The sequence below is a fragment of the Bufo bufo genome, chromosome 3 (assembly GCF_905171765.1).
Source record: "Bufo bufo chromosome 3, aBufBuf1.1, whole genome shotgun sequence".
Lineage (NCBI taxonomy): Eukaryota > Metazoa > Chordata > Amphibia > Anura > Bufonidae > Bufo > Bufo bufo.
In genome coordinates this window covers 376,856,281-376,880,527 of record NC_053391.1, presented here as the reverse complement: position 1 = coordinate 376,880,527, position 24,247 = coordinate 376,856,281, and the positions used below count along the sequence as shown (strand labels likewise).

The window sequence follows — 24,247 nt, the reverse complement described above, 5'->3', positions numbered from 1 at the left end:
TAGTCCTTAAGAGATTACCATAGCATATTACATTTACAAATCACTTCTTTGTAAGGAGCAGCCTTTCAACTACTTCAGCGCTACAGCAAATCAATACTGGGCTGTGTTTTAGTGTTGCAGAGTAGAATGGATTTGGTCACTACGGGATTTACAGCATAACCTGTAGATTAGGAAGTGTGCACCGAGTATTGCAGGGTAAACCACAGAGGTTTGTGAATGGTATAATGAGCAGAAAAAAAACATTGCTACTGCACAGACTAAGGGTTATTGTCTATGATACATTCAATATGTGGAGCTAGAAGAATATATGATGATGCTATATGAATTAATGGGAATAATGTATATAGTAAGACTGTATATGGGAGATTTATCAAAACTAGCATTAAAAGAGTTTTCCAAGACTTTACAACTGATGACCTGTCCTTAGGATAGGTCATCAGTATCTGATCGGTGGGGGTCTCACACCCGGGAACCCCACCGATCAGATGTTTGAGAAGACAACGGCACTCCTGTGAGCACCACTGAATTTTGCCTGCTTAACAAGCACAGCGCCATACATCGGATAGCAGTTGTGCTTGGTATCGCAGCTCAGCGCCGTTTACTTCAATGAGACTGAGCTGCTCCTAGGTCATGTGACTGATGAACATGTCGTCACTTGGCCTAGGAAAAGCTGAGGGAAGGCTGCGGTGCTACCGCTGCCTTCTCGAACAGCTAAACGGCAGGGGTCTCGGTTGTCGGACCCCACCAATCAGATACTGATGACCTATCCTGATGATAGAATCTGATTGGTTGCTATGTTAAATCTCCCCCTATGTGTTAAATCTCCCCCTATGTGTCTACCATTGATCTCCTGTTTGCAAGGGTATAAGTAGTTATCATGGGGCCCTTGGAGAGGGGCTAGCCAGTTTTCTATTGGGTGTTAGGGATCCTCTCTACAGAGGAACTGCATTGTTACATTAGGGGCCATGTTTGAAGCTTGCTAAAAGGTCCAATGTTTTCTGTGTACACCACTGCCTGTTTGAATGCACTATAACTTATAGGGTTTGTGCCAAGTTGTGTTATCCTGTGGATAGGTATACCTAGCTGATCAGTGGGAGTCTGACCACTCTGACCCCCACAGGTCCCAAGAACTTAGGTCCCGCTCTACCCTTCTGATGGAGTGGCAGGCTGAGAATCCACCCTGCCACTCTATTCATTTTCTATGGGACCGCCGGATATAGTTGAGCCCTGTACTAGGCTATCTCTAGCAGTCCCATAGCGAATAAATGGAGCAGCAGGGCACATGAGCAGCCTGCCTTTCCATCAAGACGGGGAACGGGATCTATATTCATGGAATTGAGACCCTTATTCTCAGGATCATTTGGGGTCTCAGTGGTCGGGTCCCCAGCAGTCAGTTATTCCCTATCCTGTGGATAGTGGATAACTTCAAAACTTGGCACAACACTAGGATTAGGAAAACATGACTGCTTGCTTCTATAAACAGCCATTTTTCTTTTTCTAATCCAAGATCATCTTGCTTTCTTCCAGAAGCAGCCATGTTTTCCTCATCCTAGACGATCCCTATAAATGACACAGTCATGTCTTTAGAACAATAAAAGCATCCATGTTATTAGTTGCAGTAGCCATCTGACCCAACAAATTGTGAATCAAGTGGCTTAGACGGGTAAAACATTTTTTTCCTAGGTAAATTGCGGTACATTGTTGAAAGGACTTTTCTGTGGCCCACTCGTCTCTTTATATTAGACTGTTCACTCTTTTACCATCAACAGTTGCTGAAAACATATCTTTTTAGAGAAGCTTTCCGTGTGTCCTCATAATCCAATGCTCTTATACATTCTTCTCATCACATTTTCCATACACTACTTGGCAACAATTTGCCTTTCCTTTTTCATTTCCATTGACCTCCAAGACAAAAAATAAAGTAATGACAGCTTTTTTGGGGTATAACTTAACAGACTGTTATTTAGCCAATTAAAAAAAACTGTTTCCTGACTAAGCAAGCTAACCGTCAGCTGAGGGTATTTGGCATCATAAAAATTCTATTGAAAGGAATGTTTTCTGGTTTGCCAATAGAGGTATAATTTTTCTACTATACATTCTAAAGTCTGACCAATGCATTTAGGCCTCATGCACACAACCTTTTTTTTTCTTCTGTTTGCAATCAGCATTTTTTGCAGATAGTACAGTGACCCATTCATTTCTATGGGGACATGCACATATCCATATTTTTTGAAGACAAGAATAGTTATTTCTATTGATGTGATGGAGAAAATAGCCCGATGCACATGGAAGGTATCTGTAATCTGTAGATTTGTTCTTTGCAAACAGAAAGACAGACATGACTGTGTGCATGAAGCCTTACATTTATAAGGCTACTTTGACATCTGCGTTTTCAATTCCGCTATTGAGATCCGTCATAGGATCTCAATAGCGGAAGAAAACACTTCCGTTTTGTCCCTATTCATTGTCAATGGGGACAAAACTGAACTAAAGTAAACAGAGTGCACCAAAATGCATTCCGTTCCGTTTGGTTGCGTCCCCAGCGTTTTTTCTGTCCGCGATGTGGTGCGGAGCAAGATTGACACACAATGTAAGTCAATTGGGACGGATCCCTTTTTTTTCTGACACAATAGAAAACTGATCCGTCCCCCATTGACTTTCAATGGTGTTCATGATGGATCCGTAATGGCTATATAAAAGATAATACAACCGGATCCGTTCATGATGGATGCATGCTGTTGTATTATTGTAATGGAAGCGTTTTTGTAGATCCATGACGATCCGCAAAAAACACTAATGTCAAAGTGTCCTAAGCTGAAGTACTGGAAGGGATGCTCAGCTAGTGGTTGCAGTTGAAGCCATGAAATGACCACTGAAGTGCCATCATGTACCTGAAAAATAGCATGTGATATATACCATCCCGTACCCAACAGAGACGAGAGGTGTTATATTAAAAAAGCACCACTCAAGTTGCTTATCCTGCTTGTTTGCTTTCTTAAAATATAAAATATAAATATATAAATAACCGTTTTGCATCTTTGTTTTCTTATTTTATTTTTTAAAGCAAAGCCAAGCCAGCTCCACAGATTTCCCCAAGTAAGTCCACAGGAGGAGAGTTCTGTGTTGCTGCTGTGTTTGGTTCCTCACGGTCCTGGTTTGCCAGTAACCAAGGGATTAAAAGAGACAAAGGTTAGTAAATGATTTCATTTTGATAGTTCTTTAGTAATATTCATTGCATAAAAGGGACACAAATAATTACTAGAGTAACATTTATATTTTCCCGAATAGGAAATAATCAGTCTTGTGACTACACCATATAAATGTGGAGATAACAATATCCTGGTGAGAAGCTGCCGACAGATTGCCAACCTTTAGAACAGATCAGAATATATATCTTTACCATAGGCTCACAGTGATACTTACACAGATTCTCCCTTTTTGTTATGTTCAAGAGAAAAAAACATTAAAACCAATACCTCATCCAACCTTTTGAAAAGATTTACATCAGTGAAAAATGATTTTGTTACCATGGAGGCAGATAATATCAACACATTCTCATTATTGGCCATTTTGTCCAAATAATCTGTGTGATCTAGAAAGTCGATCAGATATACTGTACATTATTTAGGCTTATTATTTGTCAGCGGTAGCTCTATGCTCTGTTTCAGATTGAAGAGAAAAATACTGTATACAAGATAATAATGGATGTGACCAATGTTATATTTGCTGTGTACATTGCATACAATTTTTATTTCACTTGACTGTTTTCAGGGCTTCAAATCATTTTTATAGAGATTAATGGCACATGCTTGACCTTTTCTTCGACTAAGGCTACTTTGACACTAGCGTTTTTACTGGATCCGGCAGGGTTCAGTAAAAACGCTTCCGTTACTGATAAAACAACCGTCTGCATCCGTTATGAACCGATCTGGTTGTATTATCTTTAACATAGCCAAGACGGATCCGTCATAAACACCAATAAAAGTCAATGGGGAACGGATCCGTTTTCTATTGTGTCAGATTGTTTCAGAGAAAACGGATCTGTCCCCATTGACTTGCATTGTGGGTCATGACAGATTCGTTTTGCTCTGCATCCCAGGACTGAATGAGAACGGAACGGAATGCATTTTGGAGCGTTCTGTTCAGTTACGTTTTGTCCTCATTGCCAATGAATGTGGACAAAACATAAGCGTTTTTTCCCGTATTGAGACCCTATGACGGATCTCAATACCGGAAAATAGAAACGCTAGTGTGAAAGTAGCCCAAGAAAGAAAATTTGGGGTGGCATTTGTTCTCGGCAATGGTGGGTGTCATATGAGTTAGACCCAACTTACTTTAATGATCTTGTCTCATTGACTGGACTTAAAAGTAAAAAAGAGATAGTGAATTGCATGTCTACGACTGTTAGTTTTAATTTTCCTAAATGAATATGGCTGTTTATAACATAGATTAATACTTTTTTAGATAAATATCTGCCAAATTCTGCAATGGTGCCATATACGGTTACCACATCCATACGTACGATAAAGCCAGCAAATTTTTAGGATCTACTGTTCCCTTCGGTTTTAGTTTAGAGCCCATTTAGAGCCCTTTCATACATATGATCCAATGATCTTTTTATACTTAGACCTGTAACTGTGAAAATTGGGCATCCTGTTTATCTCGACGAAAGAAGTGTCAACATAGGTGAAGATTCTTTACTTTAAGAGTAGGAAGACTATGGGACTCCTTGCCATGTGATAATGTGATGCTTGATTCATTCAACAGGTTCACGAAGGGCCTAGATGCCTTTTTTGTAAATAATAATAATATAACATGTAATCGATTCTAGATTGGGCATTGATCCAGGGATTTATTCTGTTGGCCATATTTGGAATCAGGAAACAATTTTTCCTCTAATATGATTGGTGTCCACCTCATAGGGGTATTGCCTTCCTCTGGACTAACACGGTAGTATTATACATTGGACTAGATGGACCTGGGTCTTTTGTCAACCCTATTGACATACAGTACAGACCAAAAGTTTGGACACACCCTCTCATTCAAAGAGTTTTCTTTATTTTCATGACTATGAAGGCATCAAAACTATGAATTAACACATGTGAAATTATATACATAACTAACAAGTGTGAAACAACTGAAAATATGTCATATTCTAGGTTCTTCAAAGTAGCCACCTTTTGCTTTGATTACTGCTTTGCACACTCTTGGCATTCTCTTGATGAGCTTCAAGAGGTAGTCCCCTGAAATGGTCTTCCAACAGTCTTGAAGAAGTTCCCAGAGATGCTTAGCACTTGTTGGCCATTTTGCCTTGACTCTGCGGTCCAGCTCACCCCAAACCATCTCGATTGGGTTCAGGTCCGGTGACTGTGGAGGCCAGGTCATCTGGCGCAGCACCCCATCACTCTCCTTCATGGTCAAATAGCCCTTACTTTCAAAGTTTTCCCAATTTTTCGGCTGACTGACTGACCTTCATTTCTTAAAGTAATGATGGCCACTCGTTTTTCTTTACTTAGCTGCTTTTTTCTTGCCATAATACAAATTCTAACAGTCTATTCAGTAGGACTATCAGCTGTGTATCCACCTGACTTCTCCTCAACGCAACTGATGGTCCCAACCCCATTTATAAGGCAAGAAATCCCACTTATTAAACCTGACAGGGCACACCTGTGAAGTGAAAACCATTTCAGGGGACTACCTCTTGAAGCTCATCAAGAGAATGCCAAGAGTGTGCAAAGCAGTAATCAAAGCAAAAGGTGGCTACATTGAAGAACCTAGAATATGACATATTTTCAGTTGTTTCACACTTGTTTGTTATGTATATAATTCCACATGTGTTAATTCATAGTTTTGATGCCTTCAGTGTGAATCTACAATTTTCATAGTCATGAAAATAAAGAAAACTCTTTGAATAAGAAGGTGTGTCCAAACTTTTGGTCTGTACTGTATGTAACTGTATGTAAGCGATGTACTTGTTCATGTACACCACAGCCAATCTGAAAAAAAAAACTAATTTGAATTGTAAGGTCTCATGCGTGCAAAATACAGATACCAGCCATGTGCATGGCACCATTTTTTTCTCTATTCTGTGACATACCTATTCTTGTTTGCAAAATAGACAAAAACAGGACGTGTTGGTGGAACAGACATAAGGATGTGGACAGTACATGGTGTGCAGTCCACGTTTTTTGCGCCCCATTTAAATTAAAGGAATAGTCTGCATCCGATCTGCAAAAAAATCATGGTGTCCATGAGGCCTAAATCGGGGGTAGGGGTAGAGCAATGGGAGGTGATTTTCCTTCTATTTGACTACCCAAGTCCTCATTCTTCAGGTTTCTGATCATAGTGGTGCCTTATTGGAGAAGAATTAAAATTCAGCACACTAATGATAAACAAAAAATATCAAGTAGCAGAAAAGCAAATCCCACATGTACTGGTATATACTTGAACCTATTGTATCTGTCCTGTTGCACCCAGAAGTCCCATTCTATATGCTATTCCATTCCTTCTTATGCTAATCCAGTGTCTTCATTCTTTGTTTAAGGTAAATATATTTTGTGACAGTGAAAGATAATTTTTCTGGGTACTGTTGATTAGAATGAATTGTACTTTTGATAGCATTCTGCAGATATTATCTGCCTTTGTTTGCTGTTTGTGACAGATGTGTCTGACTTTTTAGGTGGTTTTGTCCTGGCCATATGTCCTTGGCTGAGATCACAATGTAAATGTAATTGTTTCTGACTGGCCTGTATGTCTATCAGCAAAGGAGTCAGGTCTAAACATAGAGCAACATATGTTGGTCTGACTCACACAGTAAAGTGGTTCTATGAAGCTGTACAGTGATCGAAAGTCGTGCCTGCCGTTGTGCACAATAGCTATTGATATAATTTCAAGAAGACCTCCGAGGTGCACTGGCAGAGCATGCAGCGATGATTGCATGATCGTATGTTACCGTTCGCTTTTAAATAAAGTTATGCCTTTCCTATCAAACAGACCACCTTGATTAGGTTGTACATACAGGGAGTGCAGAATTATTAGGCAAGTTGTATTTTTGAGGATTAATTTTATTATTGAACAACAACCATGTTCTCAATGAACCCAAAAAACTCATTAATATCAAAGCTGAATATTTTTGGAAGTAGTTTTTAGTTTGTTTTTAGTTTTAGCTATTTTAGGGGGATATCTGTGTGTGCAGGTGACTATTACTGTGCATAATTATTAGGCAACTTAACAAAAAACAAATATATACCCATTTCAATTATTTATTTTTACCAGTGAAACCAATATAACATCTCAACATTCACAAATATACATTTCTGACATTCAAAAACAAAACAAAAACAAATCAGTGACCAATATAGCCACCTTTCTTTGCAAGGACACTCAAAAGCCTGCCATCCATGGATTCTGTCAGTGTTTTGATCTGTTCACCATCAACATTGCGTGCAGCAGCAACCACAGCCTCCCAGACACTGTTCAGAGAGGTGTACTGTTTTCCCTCCTTGTAAATCTCACATTTGATGATGGACCACAGGTTCTCAATGGGGTTCAGATCAGGTGAACAAGGAGGCCATGTCATTAGATTTTCTTCTTTTATACCCTTTCTTGCCAGCCACGCTGTGGAGTACTTGGACGCGTGTGATGGAGCATTGTCCTGCATGAAAATCATGTTTTTCTTGAAGGATGCAGACTTCTTCCTGTACCACTGCTTGAAGAAGGAGTCTTCCAGAAACTGGCAGTAGGACTGGGAGTTGAGCTTGACTCCATCCTCAACCCGAAAAGGCCCCACAAGCTCATCTTTGATGATACCAGCCCAAACCAGTACTCCACCTCCACCTTGCTGGCGTCTGAGTCGGACTGGAGCTCTCTGCCCTTTACCAATCCAGCCAGGGGCCCATCCATCTGGCCCATCAAGATTCACTCTCATTTCATCAGTCCATAAAACCTTAGAAAAATCAGTCTTGAGATATTTCTTGGCCCAGTCTTGACGTGTCTTGTATAGTGGTGGTCGTCTTTCAGCCTTTCTTACCTTGGCCATGTCTCTGAGTATTGCACACCTTGTGCTTTTGGGCACTCCAGTGATGTTGCAGCTCTGAAATATGGCCAAACTGGTGGCAAGTGGCATCTTGGCAGCTGCACGCTTGACTTTTCTCAGTTCATGGGCAGTTATTTTGCGCCTTGGTTTTTCCACACGCTTCTTGCGACCCTGTTGACTATTTTGAATGAAACGCTTGATTGTTCGATGATCACGCTTCAGAAGCTTTGCAATTTTAAGAATGCTGCATCCCTCTGCAAGATATCTCACTATTTTTGACTTTTCTGAGCCTGTCAAGTCCTTCTTTTGACCCATTTTGCCAAAGGAAAGGAAGTTGCCTAATAATTATGCACACCTAATATAGGGTGTTGATGTCATTAGACCACACCCCTTCTCATTACAGAGATGCACATCACCTAATATGCTTAATTGGTAGTAGGCTTTCGAGCCTATACAGCTTGCAGTAAGACAACATGCATAAAGAGGTTGATGTGGTCAAAATACTCATTTGCCTAATAATTCTGCACGCAGTGTATAGGTGTGCGTGCTCCTCCTCTCATTGGTTGCTGGATGCACAGACTATATGTGCAGGGTCTGCTCTCCTGAATGTAGATGCCCAATGGTATAGGTAGGTTTAGAATAGGACCTGCCTGACCTGAGACCACCTTGGCAGGGGTAGGTAGGCACAGATGTGTTTTGATCAAAATATATTGGCTAAGAGTCTCAGATTTTATCATATCAAAATGAGGGCTTAGGCTGAGTTCACACGAGCGTGTCCGGATAAGGTCCGGATGCGTTGCGGCAATGTGTTTTGCACGCGCGTGATAAAAAGCTGACTGTGGTACCCAGACCCGAACTTCTTCACAGAAGTTCATGTTTGGGTTCGGTGTTGTGTAGATGTTATTATTTTCCCTTATAACATGGTTATAAGGGAAAATAATAGCATTCTTTAATACAGAATGCTTAGTAGGTGGTCAATTGAGGGTTAAAAAAATAAAAATAATTAACTCACCTTCTCCTTTTGATCACGTAGCTGCCGGTCTCTTCTTACTTCTTTAATCATGAGCTGCCGGCTAAAGGACCTGTGGTGACGTCAGATCACATGGTCCAATCACATGGTCCAACGCTCATGTGCACAGCCCCATAGAAATGAATGGGTCCAGATTCAGTGCGGGTGCAATGCGTTCACCTCCCGCATTGCACCCGCTCGGAAATCTCGCCCGTGTGAACTCAGCCTTAGTCTATATATAATACTTGCATCTATTTTTTTTCAAAATTATGGAATAGCATTCACATGTGTAGTAGTTCTTCAAAGTGTTGTTTATTCTGGACCTGGAAAAAAGGAAATATCCTTAGTAAAGCAGGCATGAGTACAGGCCAAGATAAATATGACATAGATAGATATGAGATAGATGATAGCTAGATGGATAGATCGATAACTGGAAACTTTTGCAAAAATTATTCTTTATTGTTTGTATTTGCATAAACATATTTCAATGTTTTAAATGTAAGATTACATTCAAAAATTCTAATAAAAACCATTTTTGAAAGATCGATAGATAATGAGATAGATAGGTCTTTGTGTATGGCAGTGTGCTGCTACTTGTAGTCTTTGCTTGCTTTTACATTGCAGCCATGATACCGTGCACCTGAACCCCTTTTTTCATATTGTTTGGAGGTTTTTGTTTTGATAGATGATAGATATGAAATAGATAGATATAGATAGATACCGTATTTTTCGCCCTATGAGACGCACCGGCCCATAAGACACACCTAGGTTTTAGAGGAGGACAATAAGAAAAAAATATTTTTCATTACACCTTAGGTCAGACCACCAATCAGACCCCCAATATTAATCAGACCTCAGCTCACAGTACTCCATGCCTCATATCAGCCCCCAACCATATGTGATCAGCACTCAGCCATATGTAATCATCCACCCAGTCATATAATCAGCCCCCAGCCATTATTCAGCAGCCTTCAGCCTCAGATCACAAAATAAATAAACCACTTACCTCTCCTGCTTCTGAATGCCTCCCCTCCGCTCCTCTCCTCCAGTGCGATCCTCTTCCTCCTGCTGTCGGCTGTGCTGTGAACTGGAGCGCGCAGCGTGAGGTCACAGAGCGCCCTCACGCTGTGCGCAGCCACTGCACAGCCGACAGCCGAGGACCAGGAAGCGGTGAGTACAGAGCCTTCACCGCTTTCTGGTCCTCTGGTACTAATGAGCGCTTCCATTACATTCAGAGAATGAGATAGATTATTACAGAGAATGAAATACATAGACAGAAAGATACAGTAGGTTAGATTTAAATAGTTGGTATGATTGGAAAAAGACACAGGTACACTGAGGGTCCATTCACACGTCCGCAAAATTGGTCCGGATCCGTTCCAAAACGTTGCGGAACGGATCCGGACCCATTCATTTTCAATGGGGCCACAAAAGATGCAGTGTGTTGTCCGCACTTCCGTTCCGCAGACACCGACAAGAAAAGGCATTTATATTTAAAGATAGATAGATGTTTTTCCACTAAGCTATTTTTTTCTCCTCCTCTCTGCCCTGTACTAATTTACCCTTTAAGAGAACTGGAAAATAGATATATATAGCTTGCAGAAGGAAAAAGTAGGTGATAATTGAATAAAAAGTTTCATAGTCTAAGGCAGGGATCAGCAACCTTCTGCAACTACAACTCCCAGAATGCTCCATTCACTTCTATGGGAGTTTGGAGAACAGCTAAGCATGTTTGCATGCTGGGAGTTGTAGTTTCACAGCAGATGAAGTGCCGAAGGTTGCTGTTGCCTGGTCTAAGGGATTCACGATGCTTCCCATTGCAAAATGTGTTTATTATAACATTCTAGAATGATTTAAACAAAAACAGCATTTTTGTGATGGATATTCTTTCATTTAGTTCTATTAATAGACAGTGTTTAGGGAGCTAATCTAATATTGGTGAACATGGTCGTGTTTTGGTTTTAATTTTCTCATCACTTTGCCTCAGATCAATCCAAGCAGTATGTGGTGGAATCGCTGTACATCATTAGCTGTTATGGAACTCTAGTAGAACATGTGTTGGAACCTCGTCCTCTGAGCACTGCACCGAAGATAAGTGATGACACACCTCTGGAAATGTGGACGTCGCCACGGGCCAGCTGGACTCTAGTTAGGTATGTTAATGCTTATCTCGTTGTCTTTTGGAAGGAAACCTTCATAACATTATTTTTGTCAGAATACAGTTACATCATTCAAGCAGCTATAGTTTGTCTGAGCTATTCATAGTTTGTCAGTACCAAAAGTCTTTAAGGAAAAAAAGTTTAGCTTCCCATAAACATAAGAAGCTGGCGGTACCAACTGATTTCTTCAGGATTGGATGACTATCTTATGTGTGGGGACTTCAGAACTCTCCCCCAACAGATGACAAAGGAAAAAAGGATCGGTCTTGTTGAAATTCAGCATGGCCAATTCTTTTGTTCTCAAAGGAAATAAGCTGCCTCCAGAGATGTATCTCTGTATTGACATTATTTGCACGTTTGGCCGAACTGAGCATGTATGCCTATAGGAGAGTTGGAAGAAATAGCTGTTGACTGAATAAGCATTGGTCGGAGAGCTATTGAAGGTATATAGGTGCCTTTATTTTGTAAAGATCTTCTTCATGACCCTTTAGATTCTGCCAGATGCTCCTCACAAGCAGGCCGCTAACTGGTGCATTGTTAGAATAAGTACATGGTGGCAGTTAACAGAATATACTGGGAATGTCTCTGAAATTAAAGATAGTCTGACAACTGGACAAACCCATATGCAGATATTATCCTGTGAACTACTTTTGATGCAGTGAGCTCCCCCTAGTGGTGGCTGCAAGCAGCCAGTTTTATAATATACGGTGGGAGGGAAAGCAGAAGATTTACCAGTGCATTTATGCCAGTTGTCTGGTGTAAATACATTGAGGAAATTGCTTTTTACAATGAGCGCCATATTTATAAAGTGCGTATTCCACGTTTTCTGATATAGAAATCATTTGTAGAGACAGAGGCCTATTTTTTTATGAAATTTTTTCTGATAAAAACTTATTTTGTATAATAAAAAAAAAAATGTGCATATGCATCAGAAATCCGTGGAGTCATGGTTTGCTTTCCATGTTGTCTGTGAGTGTTTGATGCATGCTTACTGGGAAACTGCATGAGGCAGGGAATGCCCATACTAACTTTTGCTATGGAGTGCTATGAGATCTGTGTATATCCCTGGAGTGATCCAATGATTAAAGAGGCAGTTACAAGGCAAACATTTATCCCCAGGCACAGGATAAGGGATAAGTCTCTGACTAGTGAGGGTCCGACTGCCACTCTATTCAAACATTGGAACCCTGGTTCCCATTCTCATGATCAGCAGTAAAACATGCAAATAAGACATATTATAGGACATATAAGATGTAATATAGGACTGTACATTTTTCAAAAAAATCTAAAACCAGCCCTGTACCTCACATAGATCTAGGGATCTCCCCATTCATTGCTCCAGTTGCTCTGATAGATTTTCTTTGGTCTGGAAGTTCAGGGGGCCTGTCCGTTCTGCTGTAGGTCTCTTCCTGTGACTATCATAACTAGAGTTAAGCAAATTGAATCCAATGAAGTGGAATTTGATCAGAATTTCAGGGTAAATTAGATTTGCCAATGTCACGGATGGTGTTGCAGAAAACTGGAAGTTATAAATAAACATCCGACTGACTTGATCCCAAACTAAGGAACATATGGGTGAGCTTTATAAAACCCCTAGAGCTCGCCCTGACTGCTATGCCCATGCAAAGGTCTTTATGATAGACGATTGTATGCCCTCGTACCTCGACTGTGTGACACCTGAAAACCCTATAACAGTGAGGGGACATGGCCACCGGCTCCCTGCACTTAATACGGAGGGAGTCAGGGTCACCTAGAATCAAGCCAGCACGGAAACACAAATAAAGGAAAAAGACTTATCTGAGGAATCAGCAGTTACAGTGAACACAATCCAGGAAGTAGTATAAACCGCAAAGTGAGGCAGTATGGGAGGGAATATAAAGGGAGGCAATCAGTGTAAATAGGTGTCAGCTGGGAGAAGAAAAAGAGATGACAAAGTGAAACCAAAACAAAGAACATCATGCAAGAGGTACAGAAGAACGTCTGTCTGACCTTCTCAGAGAGCTGGCGGTGACAGCCGCGAAGCCGAATTTCCTCGTGCTTAGTGTTAGTGAATTGATTTAACCTGAAATCATACTTACCTCTTCCATTTGCTCGCGATGGACCGACTGGTGCCTTCTTGATTGAAGATTTTGGCCGTATGACATCACCATGCCAGCCGGCATGACGTCATCACGGGCAGCGCAAGATTTCGCGCCAGATCTTCAAACAAGATGGTGGCTGTAAGTATGATTTAATTTTTTTTTTCTTTTAATTTTACTCTGTTTTAACTCTCAGATGCCGCGATCATGTGTGAACGCGGCATCTGACGGTTACATTGATGGGGAGCGGAGCTATCGCAGCTCCCTGTCATTGCACCTGTTACTTGCAAAAAAATTTGTTTTGTGATGAATTAATTCACCACAAATCAAATTTTTTTGTAAAATTCAGCGAAGCAGCCAAATCGAATTTTCCAAAACTTCGCTCTTCTCTAGTCATAACGTCTAATAGTATATACTGTTAGTGGCAGCTGAAGGTTTTAATTGAGCATGTGCGTCCTGTTCATTCAGCTCCATAGGAGGACATTAATATAAAGATTGAACAGCAGATGGCAACATTTTTGCAACGAACAATAAAATTACTAAATTAATTAGTGTTTCAAGTTGAATTATATTAAACTATTAAAGTGGTTGTCACATTACAACAAATGGCATTTATCACGTAGACAAAGTTAGTACAAGGCACTTAATAATGGTGTGTTTTCACACTATAGGAAAGGGGCTTTTTCCTATAAAGTGCAAGCACGGCCACCACTGCAGGAATGCAGGGTGGTCATAACCATGGATAAGAGCAGTCAGCCAGCAAAGGAAGCAATATGGATAATCACAATACATTAGTAAATGGCTTGTATTAACTTTCTCTACATGATAAATGCCACTTGCTGAAGCAAGACAGTGTTCTGTAGGTTATAAGGATCCTTGTGCAGATTGCTGATTTAAAGGAAATCTGTCAGCACAGCATGCTAAACTGCTAATCGCACTAGGTAGCTTTGGCGGAGAGAAGTGTAAACTTACATTTTGTAGAGTTTTTACAAGGAGTAGTGAGTATCCTTCCAGATTCCACTCTTTGACTGCACTATAGGTGGGGTTTCACTGTGAAGTGCACTCTGCATTGAGCTGCTGCAGTGGTATCCTGGTTGGATGCTGCCTAAGTGCCATCAAAAGTTTAGCATGCTTGAAACTGCATAATTCCCAAAGATTATGATCTAGGCAACCATTTAAAAACGTAGTGTCTCTTGGCGAACTAGGCTAAAGGCACAATAAGGCTATTTTCACACTTGCGGCAGTGTGATCCGGCAGGCAGACGGATCCGTCTTGTATCTTTTTTCACATTCTTACCGGTCTGCGCATGCGTATTTTGAATGCCGGATCCGGCACTAATACATTCCTATGAAAAAAAAATCCCGGATCCGGCATTCTGGCAAGTCTTCAGTTTTTATCGCCGGAGAAAAAACTGTAGCATGCTACGGTTTTATCTTTTGCCTGATCAGTCAAAAAGACTGAACTGAAGACATCCTGATGCCTCCTGAACGGATTACTCTCCATTCAAAATGCATGGGGATAAAACTGATCAAGCATTTACTGTAAAGGGCATCTGTCAGCAGACTTGTACCTATGACACTGGCTGACCTGTTACATGTGCGCTTGGCAGCTGAAGACATCTGTGTTGGTCCCATGTTCAGCAGCTGCAGAGGGAGATGAACCTCTAGGTGTAATGGCAACACCCCTGTTTCTCCTAGAGGCTCATTTACATATATAAAAACTTCATTTTTCTTAGTAATGCAGACACATATGTACATGGGACGAACACAGATGCCTTCAGCTGCCAAGCTCACATGTAACAGGTCAGCCAGTGTCATAGGTACAAATCTGCTGACAGATGCCCTTTAACCCCTTAGGGACCACGCACATTTTTTAAAAATTGCACTCCAAGAGCTATAACTTTTTAGTTTTTTCATCAATATACCTTTGAGGCCTTATTTTTTGCAGGACAAGTTAAATTTTTTAATGCACCATAATCATTGATTAACACCAGCTACCTGTCTTAAACCCAATTTGTTTATATCAGTAAAAAGGCGCATTAGTGGTCACTAAGGGGTTAAAGTACATGCTTTATGTAAATTATTGTGCCTTTAGGTAAAGTTTAGCCTATTTGGCCAAGAGACACCAAGTTTTTAAATGGTTGGCTAGATCATAATCTTTGGGAATTTCCATCCAATAGGTGTATAAGGCCTCATGCACACGACCGTTGTTGTGTTCCGTTCCGCAAAATGGGGTTCCTTTGTTCCATGATCCGTTTCCGTTTTTGTTTCCGTGTGTCTTCCTTTATTTTTTGAGGTCCACCAGACATGAAGGAAAGCAAAAAAAAGTCTAAGTCAAGTTTGCCATGCAAATGATAGGAAAAAAACGGACGTGAACGAGCGGACGCGGATGGCAATCTTGTGTACCTCCGTGTTTTTACACGGATCACGGACGCGGATAACAAACGGTGCATTAGCCGAGTTTTCAACGGACCCACTGAAAGTCAATGGGTCCGCAGAAAATCACGGAAAACGGAACACTGGACACGGAACACAACAACGGTCGTGTGCATGAGGCCTAATGGTCAGAAATTTCTAAGCATTTTGTGCATAATGTGCAGGCTACATAAGGTCCAATATAATTATATAAATGATATGAAATATGCTGATGTTATTTCCTCAGACATTAATAAATGATATTTCGGTACCATTACTTATCTTTATTACCAGTACCCTCTAATTTATATCTACATTAATGTGATTGTCTAGCAATACAACATTGTTCCATTGGTTTTCTAATAAAAGTTTGCCTTGATTGAAATGGCCCTTAATAAGTGGCCAGACTTAACTGCACCAAACAGAAATCAATCTATAACTATTATTCCAGTGTCTTTTTTTTCGGACATTTTAAAGTATTTTGCCATTGATTTTCAGGATGCATTGTCCTGCAGCAGTGGTTATTCCTGTATTCGTATAATCAATATGAACGATACAGAGCAATTTACAAGGAACATTCCTTAATTAAAATTACCTCATATTGGACAGAGCTGTCATTTTTCAGAGAGTAGGAGCATCAAGGAGTTTTTTCCTGATCCAAGGACTAATATATGATTTGAGTACTGTTTTACTTTATATTCTTGGTCTTTTACATTGCAGTAAGATAGCCTTCTGGGTTTTTTTTGCCAAGTATATATCCAAAGTAATATAATGTTATGAAGCTATAACATTAAAAGTAGTGGAATGTGAAATTAATAACTGATCATCTTGGGACAATGGCACCATTCAAGAGGTGGGATGTATTGGGCAGCAAGTGAACATTTAGTTCTTGACATTAGGGTTCTTGAAGCAGGAAAAATGCTGATGTGTAAGAATCTAAGCAACTTTGACAAAAGTATAATTGTGATTGTTAGATGACTGGGTCAGAGCATTTTCAAAACAGCTGATTTTGTGGAGCATTCCCATTACGCAGTGGTAAGAACCTACTAAAAGTGCTCCAATGAAGGACCACTGGTGAACCAGTGATAGGGTCGTGGGCGCCCAAGACTCATTGATGTGCATGTGGAGCTAACGCTCAGTTGTCTGGTTCATTCACACAAGATAGAAAGGTGTCAAAACACAGTGCATTATAGATTGCTGTGTATAGGGCTGCATAGACATAAACCAGTTAAAGTGACCATTCTGAACCCTACCCTCTGCTAAAAGTGACTACAGTAGGCACATGAGCATCAGAACTAGACCATAGAACATTGAAGAGGGTCTCTCGGCAACATTTTTCAGGGGAAACCTTGAATTCTAGGATTCATGTACATGTTATCATGATGGATGCTACCTACTCAAACACCCAAATATTGTTGCAGGCCAAGTAAACTCCTTCATGGAAAAGGTATTTCTTAATAGCAGTGGGATATAAGCAGAACAACACACCACCCTACACTGCACAAATTGTTCTGGAATGGTTTGAGGTACATGACAAAGAATTCAAGGTGCTGATTGGGCCTCCAAAACCCCCAGGTCTCAATCTGATCATATATGAGATGTGCTAAAAACAAACCTGATCCATGCAGATACTACAGGACACCTTCAGAGGTCTTGTGAAGTCCAAGTCTTAGTGGGTTGCAGCTATTTTGCTGTTTTAGCTGTTGTTATGGCTGATCATTGAATTGTATCCTATATATATGGTGGGGCAAAAGTCTGAACACACCCTTTTAACTGGTGTAATTTATAGAAAATTGACTTCCAATGTGTGAAATATTAACTGGGAGGGAGGCTGTATTATTTGGTGGAGGAAACATTTGTGGCCACCATTTTGAAATCCACCATGTCGAATTCAGCACAGGTCTTTCCAATGGCAAGCGGTCATGTGATATATCAGCCTTGGCTGGAATTTACTCAGAAATACACTCGAAGTGTCAGTTTTGACCTATCTTTACCTGCTTAGGAGTTAAGGTGAAAGTTTCTTAAAATGCTTTACATGACGTGTTCTATGTTGCCACCAATCTGCAGGATGCACATGGTTAAACGTTTATTCAGGTGATACTTCTTCACAGCACTGTAGGATTCACCATTTCAGGTGAGCCATATTGACCCATATAATTAGAAGAATGATGTGTAGTGATCCATTCTGTACTGTCCTAGCCTTGGACGTCATATCCCAAGCCTAGATCAGCAAACAGTGTCTAAAGAAACCATCAGAAGGCAATTGCACAACATTGGACTATGAGCTAGAAGTACATTACTGCACTCAAAGGCTATCATGGTTTATAGTAAGAGAGCAATGGAGACTGGAGTGGAGTTATATCCTCCTCAGCGATGAGTCACGCTTTTGTCCCATTGAGCACATCTGAGATGTCCTTGGTTGGCATGTGCAAAGGGAGCTGCCAGCAGCAAATCATGATAACCATTAATAACCTCACTGATAGCATGACAAGGTGTGTAAGTATGTGTATTTTTCCACCTGGCTCTCATATTCTACAGAATATATTGAGATTTGTAAAATATTTTGTTTCTATCTTTTATCATTTGCATATCATTAAGGCCTCTTTCACACTTGCGTTGTCCGGATCCGTCGTGTACTCCATTTGCCGGAAGTGCCCGCCGGATCCGTAACACCGTAAGTGAACTGAAAGCATTTGAAGATGGATCCGTCTTCAAAATGCGTTCAGTGTTACTATGGCAGCCAGGACGCTATTAAAGTCCTGGTTGCCATAGTAGTAGTGGGGAGCGGGGGAGCAGTATACTTACCGTCCGTGCGGCTCCCGGGGCGCTCCAGAATGACGTCAGAGCGCCCCATGCGCATGGGGCGCCCTGACGTCACTCTGAAGCGCCCCGGGAGCCGCACGGACGGTAAGTATACTGCTCCCCCGCTCCCCACTACACTTTACCATGGCAAACAGGACTTTAGCATCCTGGCAGCCATGGTAACCATTCAGAAAAGCTAAACGTCGGATCCGGTAATGCGCCAAAACGACGTTTAGCTTAAGGCCGGATCCGGATTAATGCCTTTCAATGGGCATTAATTCCGGATCCGGCCTTGCGGCAAGTGTTCAGGATTTTTGCAGTATTTTCTCCGGCCAAAAAACGTTCCGGTCCGGAACTGAAGACATCCTGATGCATCCTGAACGGATTTCTCTCCATTCAGAATGCATTGGGATAATCCTGATCAGGATTCTTCCGGCATAGAGTCCCGACGACGGAACTCTATGCCGGAACAGAACAACGCAAGTGTGAAAGAGCCCTAACATGTTTATTGATCCTGTGGTTTCCCATGTTTCCACAACATTTGCTTCTTGGTGTTTCAATTTCAGTGTTAAGGAGTGTATATATTGGTCCACAAAAAGCAGGCAATCAGGTGCGCAGGTTTGATGGAAATACTCATATACTGTACTATGCATATACAGTATGTTATTCTATATTTTTTTTAACATGAATGACACATTGCAATTAATGATTAATATTTTGTTTCCTCAGGACTCCTCAGTGGAATGAACTACAGCCACCGTTTAATGCAAACCATCCTTTGTTACTGGCCTCAGATGTGGTACAATACTTTCAATATCTGCTAGCTGGCTGTAAGTGAATTGCTTGTTTTTCTTTTGTGTTTTTTTGTGTTATTAAAAATTTAAAAAATTATTTCTAGAATTTCTAGTAAGGGCTGGTTCTGCTGTTAGAGGAGCAGAATAATAAAAATATTAGAATTTCAGGATTTGAGACACAAATGAACCGAATGTAGCCAATTATTGACTATAATGGGACCCGTTCAGATTCTATTCAGAAGCCTGCTTATTTGCAGGAACAAAAAGTCCTGCATGCAGGACTTTTTGTCTGCTCTTTTTGGCAGAATCTGCAACCAAGGCCTCGAATAGAGCCTTAGACACAGATGTAAACAAGCCCTAACAAAGCAAGGTTGAGACAAGACAGAAATGTAAAATAAAAGCGAATATATATTGAGGGATTTACACTGAGCAAAAATATAAACGCCACTCGGAAATGTGCAGTTTTATCATACAGCACAATGCCACAGATGTCGCAACGTTTGAGGGAGCGTGCAATTGGCATGCTGACTGCAGGAATGTCTACCAGAGCTGTTGCCCGTGGAATGAATGTTAATTTCTGAACCATAAGCCATCTCCAAAGGCGTTTCAGAGAATTTGGTAGTACATCCAACCGGCCTCACAACAGCAGACCACATGAAACCACACCAGCCCAGGACCTCCACATCTAGCATGTTCACCTCCATGATCGTCTGAGACCAGCCACCCAGACAGCTGCAGCAACAATCGGTTTGCATAACTATGGAATTTCTGCACAAAATGTCAGAAACCATCTCAGGGAAGATCATCTGCATGCTCGTTGTCCTCATTGGGGTCTGAACCTGACTGCAGTTCGGTGTCGTAACCGACTTGAGTTGGCAAATGCTCACATTTGTTGGCGTCTGGCATGTTGGAGAGGCGTTCTGTTCACGGATGAGTCACGGTTTTCACTGTTCAGGGCAGATGGCAGACAGTGTGTGTGGAATCGTGTGGGTGAGAGGTTTGCTGACATCAACGTTGTGGATCGAGTGGCCCGTGGTGGCGGTGGGATTATGGTATGGGCAGGCGTATGTTATAGACAATGAACACAGGTGCATTTTATTGATGGCATTTTGAATGCACAGAGATACCATGACGAGATCCTGAGGCCATTGTTGTGCCATTCATCCACAACCATCACCTCATGTTGTAGCATGATAATGCACGGCCCCATATTGCAAGGATCTGTACACAATTTCTGGAAGCTGAAAACATCCCAGTTCTTGCATTGGCCAGCATACTCACCAGACATGTCACCCATTGAACATGTTTGCGACATCTGTGGCTAGTGCTGTGTGATCAAACTGCACATTTCAGAGTGGACTTTTATTGTGGGCAGTCTAAGGCACACCTGTGCAATATTCATGCTGTCTAATCAGCACCATGATATGCCACACCTGTGAGGTGGGATGGATTATCTCGGCAAAGGAGAGGTGCTCACTAACACAGATTTAGACAGATTTGTGAACAATATTTGAGAGTAATGGGTCTTTTGTGTATGTAGAAAATGTTTCAGATCTTTGAGTTCAGCTCATGCAAAATGGGAGCAAAACTGAAAGTGTTGCGTTTATATTTTTACTCAGTGTATATATATATTGGCGTGTCACAGCCATTTAGAAAAAAACAGCTCACCTTCTCCCTGGCAGTGACGCACTCCGCTGTGATTGGACAGCGCCACAGCCAGATGGAAGAGACGCCCACTGAGAAAAGCTGATATCTTCTCCTCCCTGTTCCGATGCTATTAATTAACATACAGGGCGCCTAAACAGAACGAGGGGCACAGCGGCGCAATGGAGGAGCATATCATGAATTTTTTTCCCGAAATTACATCTAGGGAACATGGGTTACAGTGTCGGGTATCGCTTTTATAAAGTAAAAACTGGTGAAAGGTCCTCTTTAACAAAAGCCAGGACAAAATGCACAAACTGTGTGTGAAAAATTGAGCACGCCCTTACTGCTTTTATTGGAATTAAGAGAGTGAATTGCAGCCGGGTTCTGCTAATCAAATGCCTTTGATTAGTTGGCCATCAGCAAGTGTGGCCACCTCTATAAAATCAGAAGTTTTGGCAGTTTGCTGGTCTGGAGCATTCAAGCGTGTGTTAACTCATTGCCAAAGAGTAAAGACATCAGCAATAGAGAAGAGAAGCAATTGTTGCTGCTCATCAATCTGCAAAGAATTATTAGGCAATTTCCAAATAATCTTAAGCCCTTAATTCTATAGTGAGAAAGACTATTTACAAGTGGAAAACATTCAAGATAGTTTACAGTGTACCTAGGAGTGGACATCCAAGCAAATTCACCGTCTCGCTGTAATGGAGTTGACCATGAACTCTTTTGTATACTAAAGTATTCTAGAGTCAAATTTGAGGCAGTCTAATCAACAGCTAAAACTTGTCTCAAATCGGCTCACGTAACAGAACAATGATCCAAGCACTCCAGCAAATCTACAATAGAATGGCCGAAAAATAAAACAATTAAGATGTTGCAATGACCCAGTCAAAGTCTAGACCTCAACCCAATTGAAATGCTGTGGTGAGACCTTGAGAGAGCTATGCATAACCAAGTGTCCACCGAACTGAAGCAGCTTTTTAAAGAAGAGAGAGCCAAAATTCCTCCAGAATGATGTGAGAGACTGATTTTAAGACCATCTAAGAACTATTGGGGTCATTTACTATACTGAAATACGCTTAAATTAGTGGTTAGTTGCGCTACTATCTGCTACTTTGCCCTGCTCACTCCAGGTCTAAAATTGTGGGCGTGTGGTGGACGGCAAATAAAATGGGCCGACAGGCCCATCTCATTTACCATTTTCTACGCCTTTTTTAGGAGTAGAAAAAGGTCTAAATGTAAGTCTTACATTTAGAACTGGCGCTGGATGCGCCAAAGTTATGGAGAGGCTTGCGCCTTTTCATAATTCCTGCAGATCCTCCACCACCACAGGGCCTTTATTAAGATTTGCGTCTAAAAGGCAGGTCTTAATAAATGTGCCCCTAAGTGTTTTTAATATGTCCCGATATAAAAAAAAAATATCAAAGAATTCAAGAGGGTGTACTTTGATTTTCTCTTGACTGTATATTATAGACCATGTGATGGCCACTCTCCTTGTTTACATGTATATAGATTTGATCTTGTAGAGTTGGTTTTCTGGAATCTACAGTAGTTGTAGGGCTGAGTGCCCATAGTTCAGTTTTATCCATCATCGACTATTCACAGACACATTTGATATACTGTAGAATAGGTTTTCTGAATATAGCTGTGCTTGCTTTCTGTACCACCGCAGTAATTGAATAGACTTTTCTAGTGTCAAATAAAATTTGCTGACTGCATGCCATCTTTCTGAACCAGCCCATCCTGCATTCTTATTCATTGGCTTTAAAAACAAAAAGTCTGCCAAACTAAAGGAGCACTAAATCTACAAATGAATGCTAAAAGTAAGCAAGGAATATAGTTGCCCCCACTCTCTGTTCGTGTGCAACATTTTCTTCATGATCCTGACACAAAATGTCTTGTAGAAATTGTTCAGAAATCACAGGGATTAAACTCCTGATAATCTCTTCCACATTCAGGTGCTGGTCAGCTGAGTAGGTGCAGTTTAGTCAAGGGAGTGTGGCTTAACTATTCTTGTCCTTCTGCAGATAGGTCAATAATGGGAGGTTTCTGCCCCTTTCAGTTGCCTTACAGCCAGACACAGGATAGTGAGGAAGGGGGAATGGGAACATGGCTGAACTCTTGTGTGTATATTTATTTTTCGGTTTAAATTGTAATATGAGACAAAAGAGGACCAATGAAAAAGACGAGATGAATGGAGAAGTGTTGAGCATTTTTTTTTTTACATTTTCAACATTTAGTGTTGCTTTAACTCTTAGTTGCTGCAGGATTTTCTCATTTTTCTTTAGCCTTCTTCCAAGAAACTAGTTATACTTCTTGTTAATTATCAATATATAATGAAAAGCATGACTTATGATGAGAAGGCATTGCGTTACAAGGAGCTTACATAGATAAGGCAGGTTAGATAGCTGATTACAGAGCCCATTTTACAGCCTTCTGAGCCACTGCCAAGTCATTTACCACTTTACACATTTAACAATGGATAGATCAAAATGAACAAAAGAAGAAAAAACAGCCATTCAATAATATCCATAAATTATACAAATGTATCATAACTACATACATGCATACCATAGAGGCAGTGTAGGACCCATAGAGAGAGGACGCTCACCCCAGGTTGAATGAATACCTTATTTTAATAGTTATTTACTAACTGAGCAGGAATCTCCTTCCTTAGCAAACAAATGTGAGTAAAATTAATTCACAGATCATGGAACAAAAATGAGGGGCAAGCAAGCGCACATTCCACCTTTCCATGTGGTTTGGGGTACAGTAGTATTAACCAGCACCAGAGAGGGGACATGTTACCTCTGCTGACTTGTCTGTTTTATTAACTACTTGTATTTTCCATGTAATAATTGAGGGGAAGATATTCTTATAACTCTATGTTGAAACAAACACAGTGCAACAGCACTCTGAAAACACAAATAGCAAAGTAAATACAATTGTGCCATACTAATGCTAATGCTATGTTATAAATGGGAGACTTTTGGCAAATACCTTTTGTACAAAACTATTTCTGCCGGTCACCAACGGCAAGGCGATCTCTTTAGGACAGGAACCTACACTATATATTACCTTCTGTGGTGCCATACTGGCCTCCATTAAATTCAGGGAATGCAGGCTGCACATGCATGCTGAGCCCACTTTGTTTTTTACCTCTCCTGGTGCCAAATGGCTTCCAATGAATGTAGTGAGAGCAGGCCACAGCTTTATACTTGCACTAATTAAAATCAGCCTATGGGACAGACAGGTTAGTGAGTAGTGCACGACCAATGGAGCCAGCCACACATCCAAAGCAGACTGCAAGGA

General features: G+C 40.9%; 1 protein-coding gene across 4 annotated transcripts in view; it reads left to right on the top strand.

Moving 5' to 3' along the window:
• Positions 1–24,247, top strand: part of BCAS3 (BCAS3 microtubule associated cell migration factor) — a 1,315,291-nt gene that overhangs the window by 629,753 nt on the left and 661,291 nt on the right. For all 4 annotated transcript variants that reach the window (XM_040424689.1, XM_040424687.1, XM_040424688.1 and 1 more), the window contains 3 exons: positions 3,065–3,189; positions 11,032–11,197; positions 19,227–19,327. In XM_040424689.1, coding sequence (XP_040280623.1) covers positions 3,065–3,189; positions 11,032–11,197; positions 19,227–19,327 — 392 coding nt within the window. The remainder of the gene's footprint in view (positions 1–3,064; positions 3,190–11,031; positions 11,198–19,226; positions 19,328–24,247) is intronic.